This window comes from Choristoneura fumiferana, chromosome 26, assembly GCF_025370935.1.
Source record: "Choristoneura fumiferana chromosome 26, NRCan_CFum_1, whole genome shotgun sequence".
Classification (NCBI taxonomy): domain Eukaryota; kingdom Metazoa; phylum Arthropoda; class Insecta; order Lepidoptera; family Tortricidae; genus Choristoneura; species Choristoneura fumiferana.
This window is the reverse complement of record NC_133497.1, coordinates 2,442,759-2,464,971: the sequence shown is the minus strand read 5'-3', so window position 1 is coordinate 2,464,971 and position 22,213 is coordinate 2,442,759. Positions and strand designations below refer to the sequence as shown.

The 22,213-nt window shown below is 38.8% G+C and overlaps 2 protein-coding genes across 2 annotated transcripts in view; one reads left to right on the top strand and one right to left on the bottom strand.

Annotated features, from left to right (window-relative positions):
* The window catches only part of CstF50 (cleavage stimulation factor subunit 1 Cst50), a 55,489-nt gene extending 47,961 nt beyond the window's left edge, over positions 1 to 7,528 (bottom strand). The window contains exons 1-6 of the mRNA XM_074108033.1: positions 7,220 to 7,528; positions 6,767 to 6,850; positions 5,749 to 5,852; positions 3,723 to 3,877; positions 2,923 to 3,014; positions 1,581 to 1,719 (exon numbers count right to left, since the gene is read on the bottom strand). Coding sequence (XP_073964134.1) covers positions 1,581 to 1,719; positions 2,923 to 3,014; positions 3,723 to 3,877; positions 5,749 to 5,852; positions 6,767 to 6,850; positions 7,220 to 7,296 — 651 coding nt within the window. The 5' untranslated portion in view covers positions 7,297 to 7,528. The remainder of the gene's footprint in view (positions 1 to 1,580; positions 1,720 to 2,922; positions 3,015 to 3,722; positions 3,878 to 5,748; positions 5,853 to 6,766; positions 6,851 to 7,219) is intronic.
* LOC141443095 (1-phosphatidylinositol 4,5-bisphosphate phosphodiesterase epsilon-1-like) overlaps positions 1 to 22,213 on the top strand; it is a 392,276-nt gene that overhangs the window by 357,566 nt on the left and 12,497 nt on the right. The window contains 10 exon segments of the mRNA XM_074108307.1: positions 8,274 to 8,404; positions 9,167 to 9,260; positions 11,756 to 11,851; positions 13,763 to 13,875; positions 15,135 to 15,271; positions 16,112 to 16,263; positions 16,872 to 16,991; positions 17,747 to 17,913; positions 19,927 to 20,118; positions 21,451 to 21,568. Of these exon segments, the coding sequence (XP_073964408.1) occupies positions 8,274 to 8,404; positions 9,167 to 9,260; positions 11,756 to 11,851; positions 13,763 to 13,875; positions 15,135 to 15,271; positions 16,112 to 16,263; positions 16,872 to 16,991; positions 17,747 to 17,913; positions 19,927 to 20,118; positions 21,451 to 21,568 (1,320 nt within the window).

Here is a 22,213-nt window from a genome sequence, read left to right as displayed (position 1 = left end):
ATTAATAAGAAAAGAGAGAGAAAATAAAGGAAAAACCGGCCAAGAGCATGTCGGACCATAACCGTGCCAATGAAAACATTGTTCATTTTTTGAATCCCAAACCACAGAGTACATATATATCAGAGACATCACCTAGTACAAGCAAATGGTATCACCCTAATACTGGCTATTCAACTGGCTATTTTTCTTTCCTTCGATTTTCCAATAGATGGCACCAGTGAGAACACAAATAACACGATACGTATTGCCATCTAGTGAGACACTAAGGATACGGTACACTGACAACAACCAACAAGCTCACCAACTGAGCCTAGACGACTGGAGATACGCATGATGTCTCTGTCTTATTTACGTCATTAGAAAGAATGGCATGTTTCTCTCAAATAGTTTCGACGAATGTGAGCAAGCGCGGGGCAAGCCCAGCAAGCGCATTCCGGTTATTCGCCATCTAGCGTCACAATTGCAAAACACTACGAAAGCCTCATAGCTGAAATGTAGCCACATGTAGCCTATACTTTCGTATTCTCAATTTATTATTTATGGTGTTTCTTATCTTCAAATTAAGGAGTTGAATTAAGGTTGATGTGAAGTTGTGTTTATAAAATATGCTAGTCTTTATTTTAATCTTAATATTTCTACTTAATTCGGCTTATTCACATTTTATAATTAGAAATGTTAATAGTAGTGCCATCTATTGCTGTTTTTTTGTATTAAATATAGCTTGTAGGGATTGGTAGGCCATGCCCAAACTAAGTAGCGGCCATCAAAAGACTTCTATATTCCAAATTTCATCAATATTCACATGTATTGAGTAATGTTTTGTCATCCTATTTTGAGGGAAAAGTTCGTATCTACCTTGCTATCTCAACTAGCTTACTGAAGTTTACTAAAGCTATTTGAAAAAGAAAGATAAACACGAACTTTTCCGACAAAATACGATAGCAAAATAATACGCAATACATCTGTATGTTCACTGGCTCTTGAGTAAAGCGTGTCACACACTACGCAGATACGATAATATTTTATCTGCGTATAATAACTTAATGATCTGAAACTATCACACACTACGCAGATACGATAATATTCGAGACGATACATTCAGTCTAAATCCTTCAAACTGAGTAGACTTGTTTTTTGGTGCGGATTGTTTATGCAGGATGTTTTCGTGTTTATCTCTTCTAGATTTACTCGCGTGCAGCGGGGCTCTCACATCAACCTGTATCTATCTGCAGATAAAATACCATACCATATTTATATCGGCAGATATTATACACAGGCCAATTTATATACGCAAATAATATCTTTGCCATCTTTCGATATATGTCGGTGCCCGCAGATACTTCACGATAAAATATAAGTTATCTGCGCTGTGTGTGTTAGCTCATTGAATTGTATAGGGAGCGATATTGACAGATATGCGTTCAGATACAGATATCTTATCGTATCTGCTTAGTGTGTGACACGCTTAAAATGCCAGCGACGTACCGACGGATGGACGGACAGAAAGAAGCTCGTAAGGGTTCCGTTATATTGTTTTGCATACGGAACCCTAAAAGTCTCAAAATATAGTTTAAACTTACCGTGATACTTTTATAAGCCTTCTTGGCGCTAGCCTTGGTGATGTCGAAGAGTTTGATGCAGCAGTCCCGGGAAGCGGACACGAGAATCTGTTCCCGAGGATGGAAGTCCAGCGCTGTTATTTCGTCCGTGTGGTCGTAGCTGAAGAAAACGTTGTCATAATTAGTGATGCAACAGACCTCTGTTTCTGTTTCCGCAACTGCGAAAGTTCCGCGCGCTTTCAACATCCGTTTCCGCTTCGGTTTCCGCAACTTTTATAACGGCAATATAATCGGAAGTTTACGACGGTTGAGTCAGCGGCCAAATTACTTTTCATAAAATATAACTTACCAATAATTAATTTTGAATATTAATAAAATTTTAATTTGTAATATTGTTTTTTATTGTGTATTTCTATTTTTATTCTAAATTTGGTTCATACAAAATATATTTGTAAAACAGGGTTTTTGTTTGGGGTTCCGTAGTCAACTGCCATTTTTGTCCGTCTGTCTGTCTGTCTGTCTGTCTGTCCGCGTGTGTTTCGCGTCGTAAAACAAGAAAAAGAGACCAGCGCTGGGAATCGAGCCCAGGTCCTCAGCATTCCGTGCTGCGTGCTGTAACCTCTACACCACCGCTGGACAGGAGTCTAGACACTTGGAAATTTGGAGTTATCTTAATTTGATTGCTTAATAGCGACATCTCTTGTCCGGGTGAGCGGTTAGTTCCGATGGAGTGTTGAAAGTTTCTCGATGAGGGCTAAAAACATAGATGTCGCTGCTTAAGTGACTAAAAAAGAAACAAACAAGCTGAGATATGTGGTGCATAGGAGGAAATTGTGTCTGTACTCCTGTCCAGTGGTGGTGTAGAGGTATAGTACGCAGCACGGAATGCTGAGGACCTGGGTTCGATTCCCAGCGCTGGTCTCTTTTTTGTCATTTCTGTGCATCTATGTTTCAGTTTGTATTTTCGATATTCTTCTTATTCACATATCACATCGATTCACAAAACTGACAATGTCCGAACATGCATTACAAAACATTATAAAAAAAAATTGTTCAAGTGTGACTCGGACTCATACATGATGGCTTCCGTACCTCCGAAAGTTTTTCTAAAAAAGTCAAATGCAGCTTTTCGCCCCTGGTTACCTAAGTTCTCGTCAAGACAAATCAACTTTAACTGTAAGTAATACATAATCTGTGAAAATTTCAAGTGCCTAGCCATTACGGCTCAAGAGAAAGATCCCTATGACAGACGGACGAACAGACAGACAGTCAATAGAGTCTCAGTAATAGGATCCCGTTGGCACCATTTGGGTACGGAACCCTAAAAAATTTCAGTAGATAGATCGGTGACAGAGTGACTCACAGTGTCCTGATGACAGGGTGTCCCTGCTGCTCCCTCCCAGGGTCCACTTCTTCCGGAGCCGACTTGGCCAACATCCGCTCCACATCCAAAATCTGTAGAGGAATACAAAACAATAATATTGCAAATACTACATATCAACAAAGTGGTTGGAAACTGCTCAAGACCGGAACAGATGGCATAAGCTGAAGAAGGCTTACACCTTAGAGGCTGAGAACGGCTTAAGAAGAAGACTACATGTCATCTTAAATAACTCTTTTATTTAACTTTTTTTTGTATGAATCTGCATCTGAATCGGAATCAGAATATTTTATTCGTTTAACATAGTACATTTGTACAAAATTTGTACAAAATTAAATACTTGTATACCTGTACTATACCTACCAAGTTTTAGCACTGATCCTATACCGTAATGCAAAATTTTATTGCTTTATTGTTAAACAGGTTAACACGTATTAAAATAACGCGCCAAATGCGTTATATTAACATGCATTGCACTGCTCTATTTCTATTCACTTTGTTACCAGTCTGTTTTTCTTTACGGTTTCGTTTGCGACGTAAATAAAAAAAGCGCAAGCACGTCACGCGTGCGATCCGAGGCAGCGCGCGGCAACCACTGAATAGCCCCTTCTAAGGGGCCCCAAGCATCTACTTGTAGCGGAGAACGTAATCGAGGAGTGAGCCGCAACTGCCCAAATCTGTTGTACAGCAGCACGCCATCTTGTGTGACGTCACGTACGTCGCCGCTCTGGGGAGCGAGGACGCGTCCTCCCTCCAGTCTGTTGTAGCCCCCCCCACTGTACCTTAATGCTAGCGTCCACACTGCCGGTAGCGACGAGCTGCCCGCACGCACTGAATGCGCCAGCGCGGCACGCCATCTTGTGTGACGTCACGTACGCAGTCTCATACGTCGCTGGTTCAGGGGCGAGAGAGGACGCGTCCATTTCGTACTCCAAGTCTGTTGGCAAAGACTACTATTAGGGTAGCTCGGTAGGCAATTGGGTACCTTAAGTTTTCTAGGATAGTCCATTTTATATTTTTATCGGTAGTATAAATTGAAACTTTATTTCGGCAAACCACACGTTTCATAAGATTAAAGGGGGTTTGTGCCTTGGTCTGTTTGATAAAAAAAAGAGGTGGGATTGACAGCTGTGTGGTTTGCCCAAGTAAAGTTTCAATTTATTTTTACAAAAAAAACGGCAAGTTAACAAAAATATCTATCTACAGGAGTGAGCTACATTTTATATTATGTACTACTATAAGACTACTATAGATAAAAAATATAATATGGACCGTCCCAGAAAACTTATGGTTAATAATAATGCCTGAATCAATATTCAGGCATTATTATTTTTAAAAAACTGTTTACGGTATGTAGTATGTACTAATGCTGCATTCTGACAGCAGAACATTGCAGTAAATATTCCCTATGTATTTAGCTATAACAAGCACTTATCAAAGTTATCAATGTCAAAAAATCTACCACCAGCTCTGAAATCATAGTTGTTCTTTTGTTTACCTATTTATCACCTAATTGTATTTACCTATGTTGACGAAATAAATGAATCTGGCAAGAAATCAATAGCTACATTGGTGTGACATATCAAATACTTTTAAACCTAAATGAGCAATAGTTGTACGCGCTGCTGCATATTTACTCTATGACAGAGGGGCGCGCGGGAGGGGACCCAGCGCGAGAGCAGCGCCGCGCCGCGTCGCCGGCAGTCAGCCACAAGACACCATTCAAAGCTGGCTCACGCCGCTCTAATTAAATATAATAACGACTTCGTAATACTTCAATACATACAAGTTTACCCTAATACCGTGGTTTTATTGTCCGGCTTGGACAATAGTTTTTATTTATTTCTGGGATCTCGGAAACGTTTCTAATGATTTAAGAAAATTTACAATTAAGATTGTTTTTTTGGAATCTTTTTGTATTTTTTATTTCAATTCCAAATTTTACTTTACGGTCATCCCGTAAAACCGAAATTGAAAATACAAACTGAAATATAGATGCACAGAAAAACAGAAAAATAAGACCATCACTGGGAATCGAAACCGCGTGCTATACCGCTACACCACTGATGGTCAACGGTACCGACACGAATTTCCCTATGCACCTCATATCTCAGCTTGTGTTTCTTACTTAGTCACTTAAGCAGCGACGCTAGCGACATCTAAAAAAACAAAAAACAATCTTAATTTGATTGCTTAGAAACGATATCTCTTGTCCGGGTGAGCGGTTAGTTCCGAAGGAATGCCGAAAAAGTTTGAGGGCTTACGGCATAGATGTCGCTAGCGTCGCTGCTTAAGTGACTAAGTAAGAAACACAAGCTGAGATATGAGGTGCATAGGGAAATTCGTGTCGGTACCGTTGACCATCAGTGGTGTAGCGGTATAGCACGCGGTACGGATTACCGAGGACCTGGGTTCGATTCCCAGTGATGGTCTTATTTTTCTGTTTTTTCTGTGCATCTATATTTCAGTTTGTATTTTCAAAATTTACAATGTTTGTAGTAAAAAAAAAAGCTATAAAGCTATAGGTGGTTTTGGGTAAAAGCGAGATGCAAAATGTGAACTTACCGCCTTGGATTACAGAATTTCTTTATTGTTTACCTCGTAGTTAGATCTCTAGTAATTAAAACAAAATTCAAAGTCAAAATATCTTATTAAATTTAGGCTATAGCAAGAACTTCTGATTATCAAAATATCTACCACCGGTTCAGAAAAACCTCAGTAAAAAAGAATAATTAATTTTAAACAGATTTACAATGTTGTTTAATGATTTCCATCGCACATATTAATTAATATATTAAGAACACTTACCAAAGCCAGTGGTCCCGAGTAGATGCTCGGCCCCGCTGGAGGCTGCTAGACGGTCCTTGCGATCTGGCTCATGCTGGATCCCCACCATCATTACATTCAGCAACCTGTCGGTGAAAGTTGTATCATTATAATAATAATAAATAAAAAACATTTCAAGCAACACGGGCTGATAAATACAAGTACCTTACAGACTAACCCCCTTATTCATAACGACAATCAAACCTATTTTAGTTAAAATGCCGCTAAAATTCGTTTGTCCTTATCTGTCAGTTCGACATTTGTATTTGTTAGAAAGGGACAAAGCATTTGTTAGTTAACATAGGCTTGTAAGTTTTATGAATAAGGGGGTAACAATGTACCAAATTACATTCAAACTTGTCCAGCTGTTTTAGCACACATTTACAACTAGATGTATACACATTCACTCAACTTTGCATTTATAATTATTTGAGTTTGCCCATGATGATTATGTTGAAATTACAGTCTAAGTTCCATTTCATTACAAATAAATATTATATTACTTAAGCTCGTAAGACATATTAATAAAATTACTAAATTAAATGGTTCAACTCACTTAATAAAAATAAATGCTCCAATGTCACCATTATTAAATACTTATATATAATACTCTTCTAGCATATCACAACTACAGATGTGCAAGTTGCAGAAAGTTTCCAAAAAGTTAGGAAAGTTCTCTGAATTTTCTGGAAATTTTCACAAGAAATATAGGTAAATTAAATTTAAGAAACGGAAAGATTCAATCCTCATACAAAATTGTGAGAAATTTCCGATATTTTCCTATATGAAAAATTCCGCTATTTCGGAAAGTTTCCTTTGGCACATTAGTAATCACAACACATTTCCAACAAATATATGTCCAACGTCTTTGAGTGACTGAAAGAGAGTACCCCTCCGCAGCCTGGCTCCCATCAAAAAATAGCCACAAGAAAACAACAAAAATCTGACTTATATATAAGCTTTAGTGGTAAACAACGGATTATTTGATTGCAATAATCACCTATCACTTGGTGGACACGGATCCGCATGAACAGCGGCTGCCAAAGTAGCTGCAATGGGTTGGAAACCATCATAATACAGCTGGCTGCAAAAAAGATTGATAAAGTAAAACATTTTGGTTACACAATAAAGGCTAATTACATGATTATTGATATACCAAACCAAACTTAAAGCTTTGATATTGTGTAATGATGTTCCTAAAAAGTAATTTTCCAACAAATTGTTAGGTTTACAAGCGAAAGCAGTGTATATTTCAAACATAACCTCAAATGTTTTAATTATGAAAAATTGTGTCAGAAATAAATCGAAGATCGCAGTATGGCTGTTAAAGTGGACCATTAATTAATATCAAATTAAACTGAAGGTACTAATAAAGACATTTTGTAACTTGGACAACGGAATTACACGTATATAAATAACATCAAAAAGAAGCGTCAACGATTGCTATTTTTACCTGATAATCATGCGGTAAAGTAGCTCCCTGTTCTTGACCACATTCTTGCTATCAATTTCTCCATTATTTTCCTTCATTTTGGCTCAAAAAATTTAAGAATGATGATAAAAATACGATCGACGCCGGGTCGCAAGAAGGGTTAGTTAGTTCCTGTTTGACAACAAAGAATTTACTTTGTCTTTGGCTGAATTTGATTCTTATCTATGGTTATAATGTTAAGGTACGGCTTGATTATACGATTTTAGTATCGAGTTATATCAACTCGTAACGTCTAAGCGACGGAAAACGATCTAGTGTAGCTAGCTGCTAGAGGTTTATGCCTAACCTATTTTAACCGAGAAAGTAATCAATACTTTGACACATGCGCATATACGTTGTTACACAAAAGGACGTAATCATTTTTTTTAATACGATCATAATACGATAGAAGCCATAGGTATGTTAAAAAAAAAATGGTCGAAAGCAGTGCTGCAACATACAAGCTAACTTAGTTGCAGTTGCAACGCCTGCAATCAAAGCTATGGTTTTTTTTGCGTATCGTGCCCAAGGACGTAATTATTTTTTTCATTTTAAGTACATAATTACCTACTTACCATTTTTTTTTACAATGGTTCAGATTTAAACATGAAGATTATACCAGCGTTAGTTCAAATACCTAGTTTATGGTTTTACCCCGTAACCAATAATAAAAATTTATTAAAGCCACTGTCTTTGACTTATTTGGGCTTCTAATACTCTCGTTCGTATTTTTTTATTTATTTACAGCACTTAAGATAATTTTATATCACGACCTATGGTGTGTGACATCTGATCTAGGATCTACCTATGACTTGAACTGCTCTAAGCCTCCAGTTTACAAGTTCTGCTGAACCATCACACTGCGCCTGAAATTCATACTAAAAAATACATTTCAAAAACTCCTAGAGACAGAACTAAACTAGATCGTTTAGACGTATGTCTGGTGTAATTAAATATCTACTGATTATTGGAAACGGTTCTTCACTTTTTTTTATAAAGACGTGTCGTATTAATTTAAAGTGTTGTTTGTTAACAGGTATTGCTAACAGGATGCAGATGCGTGGAGCTGGACTGCTGGGATGGGGACGACGGCAGCCCCGTCATTTACCACGGACATACGTTTACCACGAAAATACCGTTTCGGAGAGTCGTCGAAACAATCGCAAGGTAAATTAAATTCCACGAGAATTTCCAACTTTGCTATCCATGGTTAAATTTTCTCGACGTCTCTGAGCTAATAACCTAACCAACAAAAAGTTGGAAAACCCCCGAAATTGTCACTTCAAAGTTCAATGTCTCAAAAACGGCTTAACCGATTTTGATGAAACATGTAAACCATCGCTAGAAAACCTGCTTTCAAATAAAAAAACCGCATTCAAATCGGTTCTCCCATTTAATAGCTACGGTGCCACAGACAGACAAACAGACACACAGACATACATTAGCGGGCGAACTTATAAAACTCCTCTTTTTGCGTCGGTCGGGGGTTAAAGATGACAGTGAGCATGTCTTACATACGCACTATAATACACTTTTTATTATTTTCGTCTATGCGTAAAGTTAATGAACATGCATAAGAAATCAAACACAGTTAAGTGGACTAGAAACAAAAACATTTCTTGTTCATTTGCTTAGCCTTTTTGCATTCTAACTTATTATTTCAATGTATTTTTTTTACGAAAATGCGTACTGAAACAGTCGATTTCAGTTTCGATTGTTTTTCACTTCACTACTAAAATGTCATTGCATTGTCTGTGGTTACTCGGCTACAAAAACTTTTTGGCGGGAGTGTTTGTCATTTGTTTGCGGAAGTTTATACCGCTCGCTGCCTGAAATAACGACCTATTATTACGAAATAAAAAGTTTTTGACAAAAAAGTAGAACAGACCGCAGTTAATACCAAAACTAATTAAAAAAAATAATTTTCAGGAGTGCATTCGTGGCTTCTCCTTACCCGTTAATATTAAGTATAGAAAATCACTGCAGCTTACCACAGCAACAGGTCATGGCGAGTACGTTTGAGGTCAGTATTTTTTTAATTAACAGTTTTAATTTTTTATTAGCACTGAAATTTTGTTCTGTACATAGAAATGTGAATTTGATATATTTAAGTTATCGTCAATATTGACATTTGCTCAGTAATAGCCGCAAATAATAAGGAATTCGAGTAATTATAAATATTTGAACAACGTCAGATTACAAAAATGATTTTTGTTTTTAACTCAACATTATTCACTTATAATAAATAGAATGGGAATTTTAGAATAGGTTCCGACTGTTGAAATTTAAGTTACAGAGTTTTAGACTAGACTAGACTTGTTTTTCCGTTTTAGTTTTTATTAAAAAATTAAGGCATTCCGGTTTTTGATTTTTTAATTACTTTTTACGCATAACTTGTTACCAAAACAAACTAAGTCATACATAACCAAGCTTTAAAACAACAGCAAACTACCTGACCCTCGAAATTTTGCGTGTCATCCTTCATCAGCCCTTAAGTTAAGTACCTACCTTACATATTTCGATTTCTAGAATATTTACTGTACAACGGCAAAACCTACTAGGCACTGGCATATAAAAAAAAACTAACTATTTAAACCTAACCCTCTGCCACCCTGCAGTTAAGCGCATTATAAACGCACGATTGAACATACAGATTACTTATAGGGGAAGCAAACCCACGCGTGATATTAGTTCCATTTGAGTTACCAAGGGTTTTAACGCTTGAGTTGCACGCTCTCCAGTGTTGCCAGTCTCCTGTTTTTACAGGAAATCTACTGTTTTCGGCACATGTCTACAGTTCTGAGATCAATATTCGGGCGTTTGAACCGCCGCAATTATTCTCAACACTTTTTTTATCAGATTTCTTAAGAAATGAAATGACATAATTTAATTCTAAATTCCGTAGGAAAGATGTTGAGAATACTGTCGGTCCAAATATATTCACCCTCTACTGATATGAATGTACAGTCGAAAAAATTAAACCTGAATCGCGAACCGAGGGGGAAACTTCGTGCTGCTGATGTCATTTTGACATTCAATTCATTTCTCAAATAAATCATAGCGAAATTGATTATGGAAAAGTTCCCTGCACAGTGTTTTAGTTTCGTCGACTGAACCGAAAACCTACTGCTTTTTCCCAACTGCGTCAGAAGAACAAAGTAGGTATGTAGTATAAACGCGTAACTTCCCAATCCCCGCCGTGCTTTCATAGGAACTACGGCCCAAGCCCTCTTATTCTAAGAGAAGGCCTGTGCCCAGCATTGAGGCGTATATAGGCTGGGATTATGAGCATAAACGCAAAAAATATAGTTTTAAGTTTAGTCTAGTTCTAACCTGTAATGTTTGAATATTTTTGGAAAATAAATATTATTTTCAGTAAAAAAAAGACTTCTTAAATGTTTGAAGGTAAATTACGTACCTATGATTTTTTTTCGATCTCCTGTTTTTTTGACATAATAATATCGCGACTTTTTCAAATTCGACCTGGCAACACTGGATCTCCCTAAAATGGCTGCCGATTACTTTGATCGGCCATGCAGTCATTAGTGACATATTAAACTACCCACAAAGCATATGTATTTGGCGTTCATGCTCTCAACATTAATGTCCCTTCCCTTTACGCATGGCTGAAGTATACGAAGCAATTTTGAAAATCATTATAATAGATGCTGATCATTATCATCTCAGTCTCTGATGGGCACGATGCCAAGAGGCCCACCTCTCTTTTTTAATTAAAGTTTTAGTTTTAGTTATTTTAATTTAATAGTAGTTTTAGTCCAATGGATATTTTGTATTTTCTTAATAAAGTTATTCGTACTAGCTCTCAGTCTCTATACATCCCACTACTGGGCACAGACCTCCTCTCAAAATGAGAGGGCTTGGGCCATTCCCACTCGGGTCCAGTGCTAATTGGAAACTTTACATACACCATGCATCACTTCGTAGACTTCCTTTTGCCGTTTTCCTTCACCGTAAAGGTCGTCGTAAATTCCACATATAATTTCGCCTTGATTTTCGAAAAACTCAAAGTTTCGAGCATGGATTTTAACTCACGATTCTCTGCTTGAGAGACATAGGTCTAACCAGTAGGCCACGATGGCTATTAATTACGGTAATTTGTGACCTAAAACAATTACTTTGCTCACCCGCGACCTTATGATAACTACGTTTATGCAAGAAATGTGTGTTCATGCAGTTTCTTCACCTCCACACTGTAAAAACCCTAAATGCTAGTCTATTATCTGGTCGCATGGTGAACGGTTGTGTTGCTCTGATGATGAGGTCTGGTTGAGTTTGAAACGCGTCAGTGTGAAGTGGTGTTGGTGATAGATTGCTTTGTGTGATTCGTGTGTGTTTTTACAGTGTGGAGGTGGAGTAACTGCATGAACACACATTCCTTGCATAAATGTAGCTCTATCATAAGGTAATTGATATGGACCTTCGCAAAGTAACGCCTGATTTAATAAGTTATTTATGTAGGTATTTGTATTGTACTGTATTGGCCCCGTCTTCATCCAGGCAGTATTTGGAGACAAGCTGGTAACATCGTTTCTGTTTGAGGCTGACTACACTGACGACCCTCGCCTGCCGAGTCCGGAGCAGCTCAAATACAAGGTATATAACTACTGTAGGTAATTATAATAAAATGAGGTATAACCATCATAATTATAATAATAGAGGTATGACTACCATAATTATACATCGTGTTGATGATTATCTGATGCGGCCGATTTCGGCCATGGCAACAGCTTCAACTCCGACGGTATCGCTCATGCGGTCGCAAGTGGCTTAATTAACCAATATTCTTAAAGAAGATCCTTCCACAATGCGGGCACGTGAGTCACGTGCCCGCCAGGGATGTTAGCATATTTTGGTGCGATGTTTAAACCTACCTCCTTAAATAAAACGTATACCTACCTACTCAGAGTAAAATATTAAAATTATAATTATTGTATCCATTCATTCCAAATAATCAAGTAAAATTATAAACATTGACTGCAACAATCCTATTAATTAAGGATTAGTAGTTAATTAATCAAATGTACGTGTATTTTTTTATTGAAATAAACAGCTTTTAATATTTTTTTTTATGGAGCTCCGTATCCGTAACTGAAACTATCGGATAGCTGAAATAAAAAACTATCCGTAACCGAATCCGATGTAAAAATTTCGAATAGTTTCGGATAGGGGCGGAATCTAAATGCGAAATGTTGTGACAGGTATTTGTCGCGCGTCTTCTGCATTCTGCATCCTTTGTTTATTATTTCTATTGCTTAGTCGTAATTCACGACTCATATCTATTACATTTAAAGTCAAGTCATTTATATTCCTATTTTTATTTTACTTACCTACACTTCCTTAAAAATCCAATATCCGTAACCGAAACCGAACTATCGGATAATCCGTAATAATTTAACATCCAGTTGACGACCAGATGGCCTAGTGGTTAGAAAACCTGACTACGAAGCTTGAGGTCCGGGTTCGATTCCCGCGTCGGGGCAGATATTTGTATGAAAAATACGAATGTTTGTTCTCGGGTCTTGGGTGCTTAATATGTATTTAAGTATGTATCTATCTATATAATTATATTTATCCGTTGCTTAGTACCCATAACACAAGCTTTGCTAAGCTTACTTTGGGACTAGGTTAATTGGTGTGAATTGTCCCGTGATACTTATTATTTATTTATATTTATTTATCCGTAACCGTAACCGGAAACCGGTATTATTGTTTGACATTATATCCGTATCCATATCCAGATCCGAAATGTTATATCCATAACATCCCTGCACGTCAGCACAACGTTGACATCTAATATCTTTAAAAGAGCAATTCTTGTGTATATATTTTTCGGGGATCTGTAGCGGTTTTCGGGGATGAAAAATCGATCTAGCTTGGTCTTATCTCTGCCCGAGCTATAAGCTCGGTCGCCCAGGTAATAGGTAATTAAAAGATGGTCGGGCTTTCTGATTATTAAATTACTAGCTTTTGCCCGCGGCTTCGCCCGCGTGGGATTCGGTTATCGCGCGCTGTTCCCTCGGGAACTGTGCATTTTTCCGGGATAAAAAGTAGCCTATGTCACTCTCTGGCCCATAAACTATCTCCATGCCAAAATCACGTCGATCTGTCGCTTCGTTTCGACGTGAAAGACTGACATGCCAAAATCACGTCGATCTGTCGCTTCGTTTCGACGTGAAAGACGGACAAACATACAAACACACACACTTTCGCATTTATAATATTACCAGCTTTTGCCAGCGACTTCGCCCGCGTGGAATTCGGTTATCGCACATTGTTCCCTCGGGAACTGTTCATTTTTCCGGGATAAAAAGTAGCATATGTCACTCTCTGGCTCATAAACTATCTCTGTGCCAAAAATCACGTCGATCCGTCGCTCCATTTTGACGTGAAAGACGGACTAACATACAAACATTAGTATGGATAGTATGGATTACCTTGTTTTAGTGTAGATGCCTTTAAACTACCTACTTATTTACCTATAATTTATTTATAATACGTACGCAGGTGCTAATAAAGAATAAGAAGCTGCTCCCGATGGAGGCGAGCCCCACAGTTGGGTTGACCGGGGCAAGTTCCGCCCAGGGCTATGGGAGTGTCTTGGCTACTGCCTTCAGCAGGTTAGTAGATATAGTTAAGTTGTTTAGTTTGAAGAATTTTAACAAAGGGATCCCAAACAGCCTTGTATTATACAAGCTTTTATTTAGTTTCACCTGCCCCGTTGTCTGTCTGTCTGTAATCAAATCTTGCAAGTTAAATTCGACTTATATAAATTGCGTGAAAATACAATAATCTGGTAGTGACACCCTGGTAGTCCAGCCAGGATTGTCTCCGCAGGATGCTACTCTTTAGCGGTTAATGGCATTGACTTGAAATTTGGTATGCAAATGTAGTTTGGGTGGCAATGCAAGTACAGTCAACAAAAAGTACATTCAGCAGAAAAAGCTTGGATTAAAAATTATTTTTACCAATGACTTATTATATGTAATTTTTTTCTTTAATTTTATACTGTAATTTATATACTCAGCGACACAAAATTTGGCCTACTCTACATAGAAAATTACCTATTACCTACTGCATACGTGTAAGGGCCAGATTTTTTCCGCTCAGTATTATGTATTTTGTTTGTAATTATGTAGCTTAATTTATTTTCAAAAAATGACTTCCCTAAGTTGCTTGCGGCGCATTCTTCTTGGCAATGATGGTTTTTCCGAATGCGCTGGTAGTTTAAAAACCGGCCAAGGGCGTGTCGGACACGCCCACCAAAATAGGGTTCCGTAGCCATTACATAAAAATTAAGTAATATTTTTCTAAGGATTTCGTATTTTATACGGAATCTTCCAAGTTGGGTGAAGACCAAAAAGTTGCACACCGTTAAAGATGCGTTAGCAGGTAGTTACAATTTCCATTAACTTTTTCCATTGTGACACGAGAATTAATCATACATTTGTATGAATAATTTTCGGATCACAATGGAAAAAACTTAACAGTAATTATAAATACATTCGCAGCTTTAACAGTGTGCAACTTTTTGGTCTTCACTCAGTTTAGGTTAGGTTAGTAGTTTAGTTTAAGAAAATATAACAGGCTAAGGTATAAATATACCTAAACTTGGAATATTCCATACAAAATACGAAATCCTTAGAAAAATATTACTTAATTTTTTCGTAATGGCTACGGAACCCTATTTCGGGCGTGTCCAACACGCTCTTGGCCGACTTTTTGTTATTTTTTTATTTTTTTGGAGTCGATGTACCTACTTATTTGTTAAAAATTTCCTTCACGAAAGTTTAAGACATTATAATGCAAAGTAAGTCAGTCCTAAAGCTTATGTTGGCAATTAAATTGTTGGCTAAAGTCTCATTTTTTTCCTCATCAGATCAAATGGCATACGGCACACCAGCTCGTCTCTGCCAGAACAGGGTGTGCGTACCAGCTCGCTGTCCCAACAGTCAGGGAGCAGCCTAACGGAATACTTCTCCGACGAGGACTATGATGATGACGAGGAGCTAGACGGTAATTATATTAACTAAAACTAACTGTAAGAGGTTATTTGGGAAGGTATAATTCAGAAAATAGAGGCTGTTTTGGGAAGCTGATATTTTAGGAAGCAGACAACTTAGGAACTGGTCATTTAGGAAGCTGGAACTTAGGAACAGGTCATTTAGGAAGGAGACAACTTAGGAACTGTCATTAAGAAAGCAGACAACTTAGGAGGAACAGGTAATTTTAGGAAACAGACAATTTAGAGAAGGTCATTTAAGGCGGGCAGACAACTTAGAAACCGACTAATGTCGGAAGCAGGCAATTTAGGAACAGGTCATTTAGAAAGCAGACAACTTAGGAACAGATCAATTAGGAAGCAGAGAACTTAGGAACAGGTCATTTAGGAAACAGGCAACTTAGAAACAGGTCATTTAGGAAACAGACAACTTAGGAACAGGTAATTTAGGAAGCAGACAACTTAGGAACAGATCATTTAGGAAACAGACAACTTAGAAAAGATTTTTTAAGAAGCACACAACTTAGGAATAAGTCATTTAGGAAGCAGTAAACTCACGAACATGTCATTTAGAAAGCAAACAACTTAGGTACAGGTCATTTAAAAAACAAATAACTTAGGAACAAGTCATTTAGGAAGCAGACAACTCGGGAACATGTAATTTAGGAAGCAGACAACTTAGGAACATGTTATTTAGGCAGCAGGCAATGTACTCGTAACTATGTTATGTAATGTTACTATCCTAATTAAGCAGAAAAATACACGTTTCTTTTTAACCTAATGCCATTTATAGTATTCAGTAAACATTTCAGTATTACGATTATCAAACTACAATACTTCCTTTTTTTATCCAGAAAAAGAGCTCCACAAGATTCTAAACTCTATGGAGGATAAGTGCGGGCGAGCTTCCCTCTCGCTCTATCGCAGTCTGAGGCCGGACAATAAACAGAGCAAACGAAGCAACCAAATAGCGAGAGAACTAAGTGATATGGTCACTTATGTACAGGTGAGTGAGTGAGTGAGGTTCATCAATCAATCTTATATCTTTAATCCATTTCTAGGCATGGTGCACATATCACTAATAATAAACCGATTTTTTACCTTTCACGTCTAAAACCACTGAACCGATTTACATGAAATTCGGTATACTGATATATAGTTATATATAGTTTCTATCCCGGAAAATTGCATAGTTCCCGGGATTCTATGCGGATGGAGTCGCAGACAACAGCTAGTATCTTATAGGTTAGATTCAGAGAAAATTGGCTATGGCTCTGTTTGAATGTGTGTGCTCGTTTTTCAACCCTAAGGCTCTAAGGCCTCTAAGGCTTACAGAAAGGTTCTGTTCTTTTCTTCCTTTTGAACAATACAGTACAATACAATGCCTCTTTATTGCACACCAGAAATAGTAAGCGATACAGAGAACAGGTACACAGAGAGAAAATTACAAGGTAAGCAATAGGCGGCCTTATCGCTTAAGAGCGATCTCTTCCAGACAACCTTTTCTACAGAAAGAAGGAAGGACTAGTTTACCTTCAGCAGGTGGCGCATCAACCATAGATCAGAATATTAAAACTCGACAAAAATACATCACACCTAGCACCTTTTTTTCAGGCGATAAAGTTCCGTACCCTGAGCCCGTTGTCTCCCCGAAGTTCGGTGAAGCAAGCCAGCAAGGACAGTGCACCGTGTAGCAGCTTCGAGTCTTCAGAGAGCAGCGATAGCACTGGCACGGTAAGTGATCATCACCATTAGTGATGCAGCAGATGTCTCTTAGCGGAACCAGAAACGGAAACATTGATTTACTTACTACCATCGTGAATTTTTTCAAATTTTTCCACCTGACAGTTTAGATTTTAGTGTTTAGTCTTTGCAACCCCGCAATGGTTTTAAAAGACGGTTCTCTATCGTTTTCTAGAATTTTCATTTGCCATAAAGTCATTTATTTCTGAAATAGTATTTTCTTCAGAGTTGATATTAAAGTAACCTAACCTAACCTACTGCATTCTATATGATGACATTAAAAAAAACCTCAAAACAGCACGGTTCTATATATTTTATGGCAACGTTGGTATGGCAAGTGAAATTCGGGCAAATGAAATTCGGGCAAGTAAAGGTAAACGTTAAAAGACCTATCAACGATACCGCACACTAGGGTTAGTTAAGAAAAAAACAACACCCCCACTTTACGCCTATTTTTATTTTTTTTTATTTTACTACTTTGTCGGCGTGACTGATATGTATATTCATGCCAAGGTACAGCTTTCTAGTACTAACGGTCTCTGAGCTTAGCCGCGGACAGACAGACGGACAGACATGGCGAAACTATAAGGGTTCCTAGTTGACTACGGAACCCTAAAAAGTGACATGCAAAAGAGCCCTTTGTGGCCTACTTACAGAATAAACGTTTCGATTTATTTTTGGATGAAGACGCCGATGGGCGTCAATACTAATGTACCAATGGAAGTAACTACATAAGCTTATTCCAGCAACTCGCAACAACCCGCAGCCGGTGCCTCAACGCGCCCGCGGTGCACCACCCCTGCTACCGCTGCAGTTCCGTCACCGAAGCCATCGGGAAGAAGATCTGCCGGAAACATCCGCTGGTTCTGGTCGCTCATACGGAGACGCAACTTGTGCGGACCTATCCAGCTGGGTAAGTTGACGTAGAACTAAAGATTGGGTATCAACACAATCTTAACTAAGTTGATAAGTATATCAACGGCCCCGCGGTCCATCACCCCTGCTACCGCTGCAGTTCCGTTACCGAAGCCATCGGGAAGAAGATCTGCCGGAAACATCCGCTGGTTCTGGTCGCTCATACGGAGACGCAACTTGTGCGGACCTATCCAGCTGGGTAAGTTGACGTAGAACTAAAGATTGGGTAACACAATCTTAACTAAGTTGATAAGTATATCAACGCCCCGCGGTCCATCACCCCTGCTACCGCTGCAGTTCCGTTACCGAAGCCATCGGGAAGAAGATCTGCCGGAAACATCCGCTGGTTCTGGTGGCTCATACGGAGACGCAACTTGTGCGGACCTATCCAGCTGGGTAAGTTGACGTAGAACTAAAGATTGGGTAACACAATCTTAACTAAGTTGATAAGTATATCAACGGCCCCGCGGTCCATCACCCCTGCTACCGCTGCAGTTCCGCCACCGAAGCAAACGGGAAGAAGATCTTCCGAAACATCCGCTGGGTCTGGTCGCTCATACGGAGACGCAACTTGTGCGGACCTATCCAGCTGGGTAAGTTGACGTAGAACTAAAGATTGGGTATCAACACAATCTTAACTAAGTTGATAAGTATATCAACGCCCCCGCGGTCCATCACCCCTGCTACCGCTGCAGTTCCCTTACCGAAGCCGTCGGGAAGAAAATCTGCCGGAAACATTCGCGGGCTCTTTCATCCCGAAATAATGTATGGTTCCTGTGGGATCAAAAAGGTTTTTACTACTAACTACTAAGGTTTAAACTAACATACATACTAATTCTGCGCGAGTGAAGCCTCTCTCTCTCTCTTTTGACGACCGGATGGCCAAGTGGTTAGAGAACCTGACTACGAAGCTTGAGGTCCCGGGTTCGATTCCCGGCCGGGGCAGATATTTGTATGAATAACACGAATGTTTGTTCTCGGGTCTTGGATGTTTAATATGTATTTAAGTATGTTATTATCTATTTAAGTATGTTTATCTGTTGCCTATAGTATCCATAGTACAAGCTTTGCTTAGTTTGAGACTAGGTCAGTTGGTGTCAAGTGTCCCATGATATTTATTTATTTATTTCAATTAACTTGCCCTCTTTGTTTACTTGGGTCAAATCTTGGAAGTTAAAGACCCATATCCAGTGGTCGGATCGACTTGAAAGATACACTTTAGTATACCACGCGCCATATAAATCTGCATAAAAGTTCAGTTTTGACGCATTTTTGAGATACATTTTTTATGCGACGTCTTGACGTTACTCCCGGATTGTGTTCGGTATAGTACCTATTCAATTATTGGAATTATACCTTTATAGTTTTTGTGGCACTAGTCGGGGCAATGAACTTTTAGGTAAAGTTAGGCGGCGGAAGGTAGACACAATAATCTAGCATTGACATTCCAGGATCATCACCGCCAGATGTAACTCCTCAATCGTTAATGGCATTGACTTGGTACGGAAATGTAGTTTAGATGAAATGCAAGTACAGACAGGAAAAAACCTTGTATTAAAAATATTTTTTCACTTCTCATGCTCGTAAAGTTCGTGTTTATGGTGTATCTAGGCGACATAAAATGACTTTTTATGCTCTAGTGCATAAAATAAAATCTTCGTCTAAGAGCAAGGTAATCAGGTGTCAACAGCCACAAACAAAAAAGTTTCTACATATTTTTTAATAATTTTAAACTAAAAATAAATCAATAAAATTAAATAAAAGGAATTGTATAATAATGCATAAAAATAAAAGGTACATAGAAAGTGAATAATTGTTTCCACTGTTGCTATTTCATTTCCTCGCAATCTAAGTGAAAAGCAGTGCTCGAGCATTAAATAATTTTCCCTCGACGTGTCTATCCACCCTCGCCGTACCGGCTCGGTTGGGTATTATGAACGTCTTGGGTTGGCTCGTTTTATGCTCTCGTTGTACAATCTACTATTTTTAACAAAACTTTTTTTTCTTCCAGCCTAAGAATAGACTCTTCAAACTTCGACCCAGTGACCTTCTGGTGTTACGGGGTGCAACTGGTAGCACTCAATTACCAGACAGAAGACGCGGCTATGGCGGTCAACGCCGCCATGTTTGAAAGCAACGGCTCTGTCGGATTTGTGAGGAAACCTGCTGTCATGTGGGATCCGAGTCACATCGCTTATAGGAGGTAAGTGGAGCTATAGTGGAATGCCACGAGAGTTGAAGTGAATGATTACACACAAAGCTACATGTCTATATCTATAAATGTCAAAATCCCGCGAGACATATGTCAAATTTTGGGTCCAAATCGAATTTCGTAGTTCAAATCCACGCGTAATTCTAACCTTCACAGAATAAAGTACAATTTTGACTGTCTACCTCATTATTTTCAGTCGAATAAAGATTACATTCCCTTGCTATACAGTCCATCCCCTTGGTATATCATCATCATCCCAGCCTATATACGTCCCACTGCTGGGCACAGGCCTCCTCTCAGAACAAGAGGGCTTGGGCCATAGTTCCCACGCGGGCCCAGTGCGGATTGGGAACTTCACACGCACCATTGAATTGCTTCGCAGGTTTGTGCAGGTTTCCTCACGATGTTTTCCTTCACCGCAAAGCTCGTGGTAAATTTCAAATGTAATTCCGCACATGAATTTCGAAAAACTCAGAGGTGCGAGCCGGGGTTTGAACCCACGACCCTCTGTTTGAGAGGCGATAGGTCAAACCACTAGGCCACCACGGCTTATATATCACCACCACCACCACCCACCACTACCACGGCTTGCCTTGCTATATAGTAATTTTATTATTAATTTAGGGACTTTATACATCCCCTTGCTATATTTAAGGCTGTATATATTGTTAAGCTTATGGATTTTAAACTTGTATATTTTTAGTTTAATTTCTAAACACAGGCTCGCGACGTCGAAGTTCCCGAGACGATCCCATAGAGCTTATGGGAACGGAAGCAATACCATGCCCTCGGTACCGCTCTGCTTTCAGAGCATGACATGAGTGCGTGTGAGCTAACTTTGGGGGCGGCAGACGTGAGCTTGCCTTCGGAATCCAAAAGCTTAATGGTTACTTGACCTGAACTGTATATTTCGGTTTTTTTTTTTTTTATTTATGACGGTGGAAGCAGTCTACACTTCCACTGCACGTAGATTTAGTTAGTGTTTAGTTTTGTAACTAAAGGACCCCGTACATCCCTGTATTATTATTATTATTATTTTGTATTTTTTTCTTTAATTGTATACTGTAGCTTTTAAGTATTTTATTTGAATTTATTTTATTTTGAAAAAATGACTGTCTGCCAAGTTTCTTGCGGCGCATTCTTCTTGGCAATAATGGTCTTTCCGAAAGCGCTGGTAGTTTAAAAAAATATGTAAAAGTGCCCATTGCGGCCTATTTACTGAATAAATGATTTTAATTTTGAATTAAAAAATTAAAACTACGGGATAAAATCTAAAATCGAAACTTTCGACACATTGTAAAAAATGGATAATCCCAATTTCAGATACAACCCGATGGAGAAGGAGTTTGACGGCATTCATGCGGCGCATCTTACTCTCTCAGTCATATCTGGACAATACGTCGCCGAAAACGTGTATTCGTTCTACAACGCTTTCGTTGAGGTATGTTAGCTCTCCCAGTATATCTTCCGCCGCCTAACTTTGCCTAAAAGTTCATTGCCCCGACAAATACCACAAAAACTAAAAAGGTATAATTCCAATAATTGAATAGGCACTATACCGTTAGGCGATTTGAACACAATCCGGGAGTAACGTAAAGACGTCGCATAAAAAATGTATCTCAAAAATGCGTCAAAACTGAGATTTATATGGCGCGTGGTATAGGGCCTACGCTAGCTACTACGAAACTCGAAGTTCGTGTCGTGCGGTCCCTCTGACACTTAATACGAGAGCGAGAGGGAAGGTACAATACGAACTTCGATTTTCGAACTTTGGAGTAGGCCCTCTGGCCCTATACTACGAAGTGCAAAATCCGAACTTCGTATGTTGCCGTCCCGCTGGCGCTTATATTATTTAATACGAGAGTGAGCGGGACGGTACGATACGAACTTTGGTTTTCGAATTTTGTTTGAATACCTAATGCTGGGTCCGTCCGGATCGCTACCACCATCTTACTCGTTAAGACAGCCGGTGAAATTACTGGCACAAGAGGCATTTTATCTTAGCCCTCTAGATTGGTAACGCACCTGCAATTCCCTCTGGTGTTGCGGGTGTCCATGGGCAGTAGTGATCTGACGATCAGGTGAC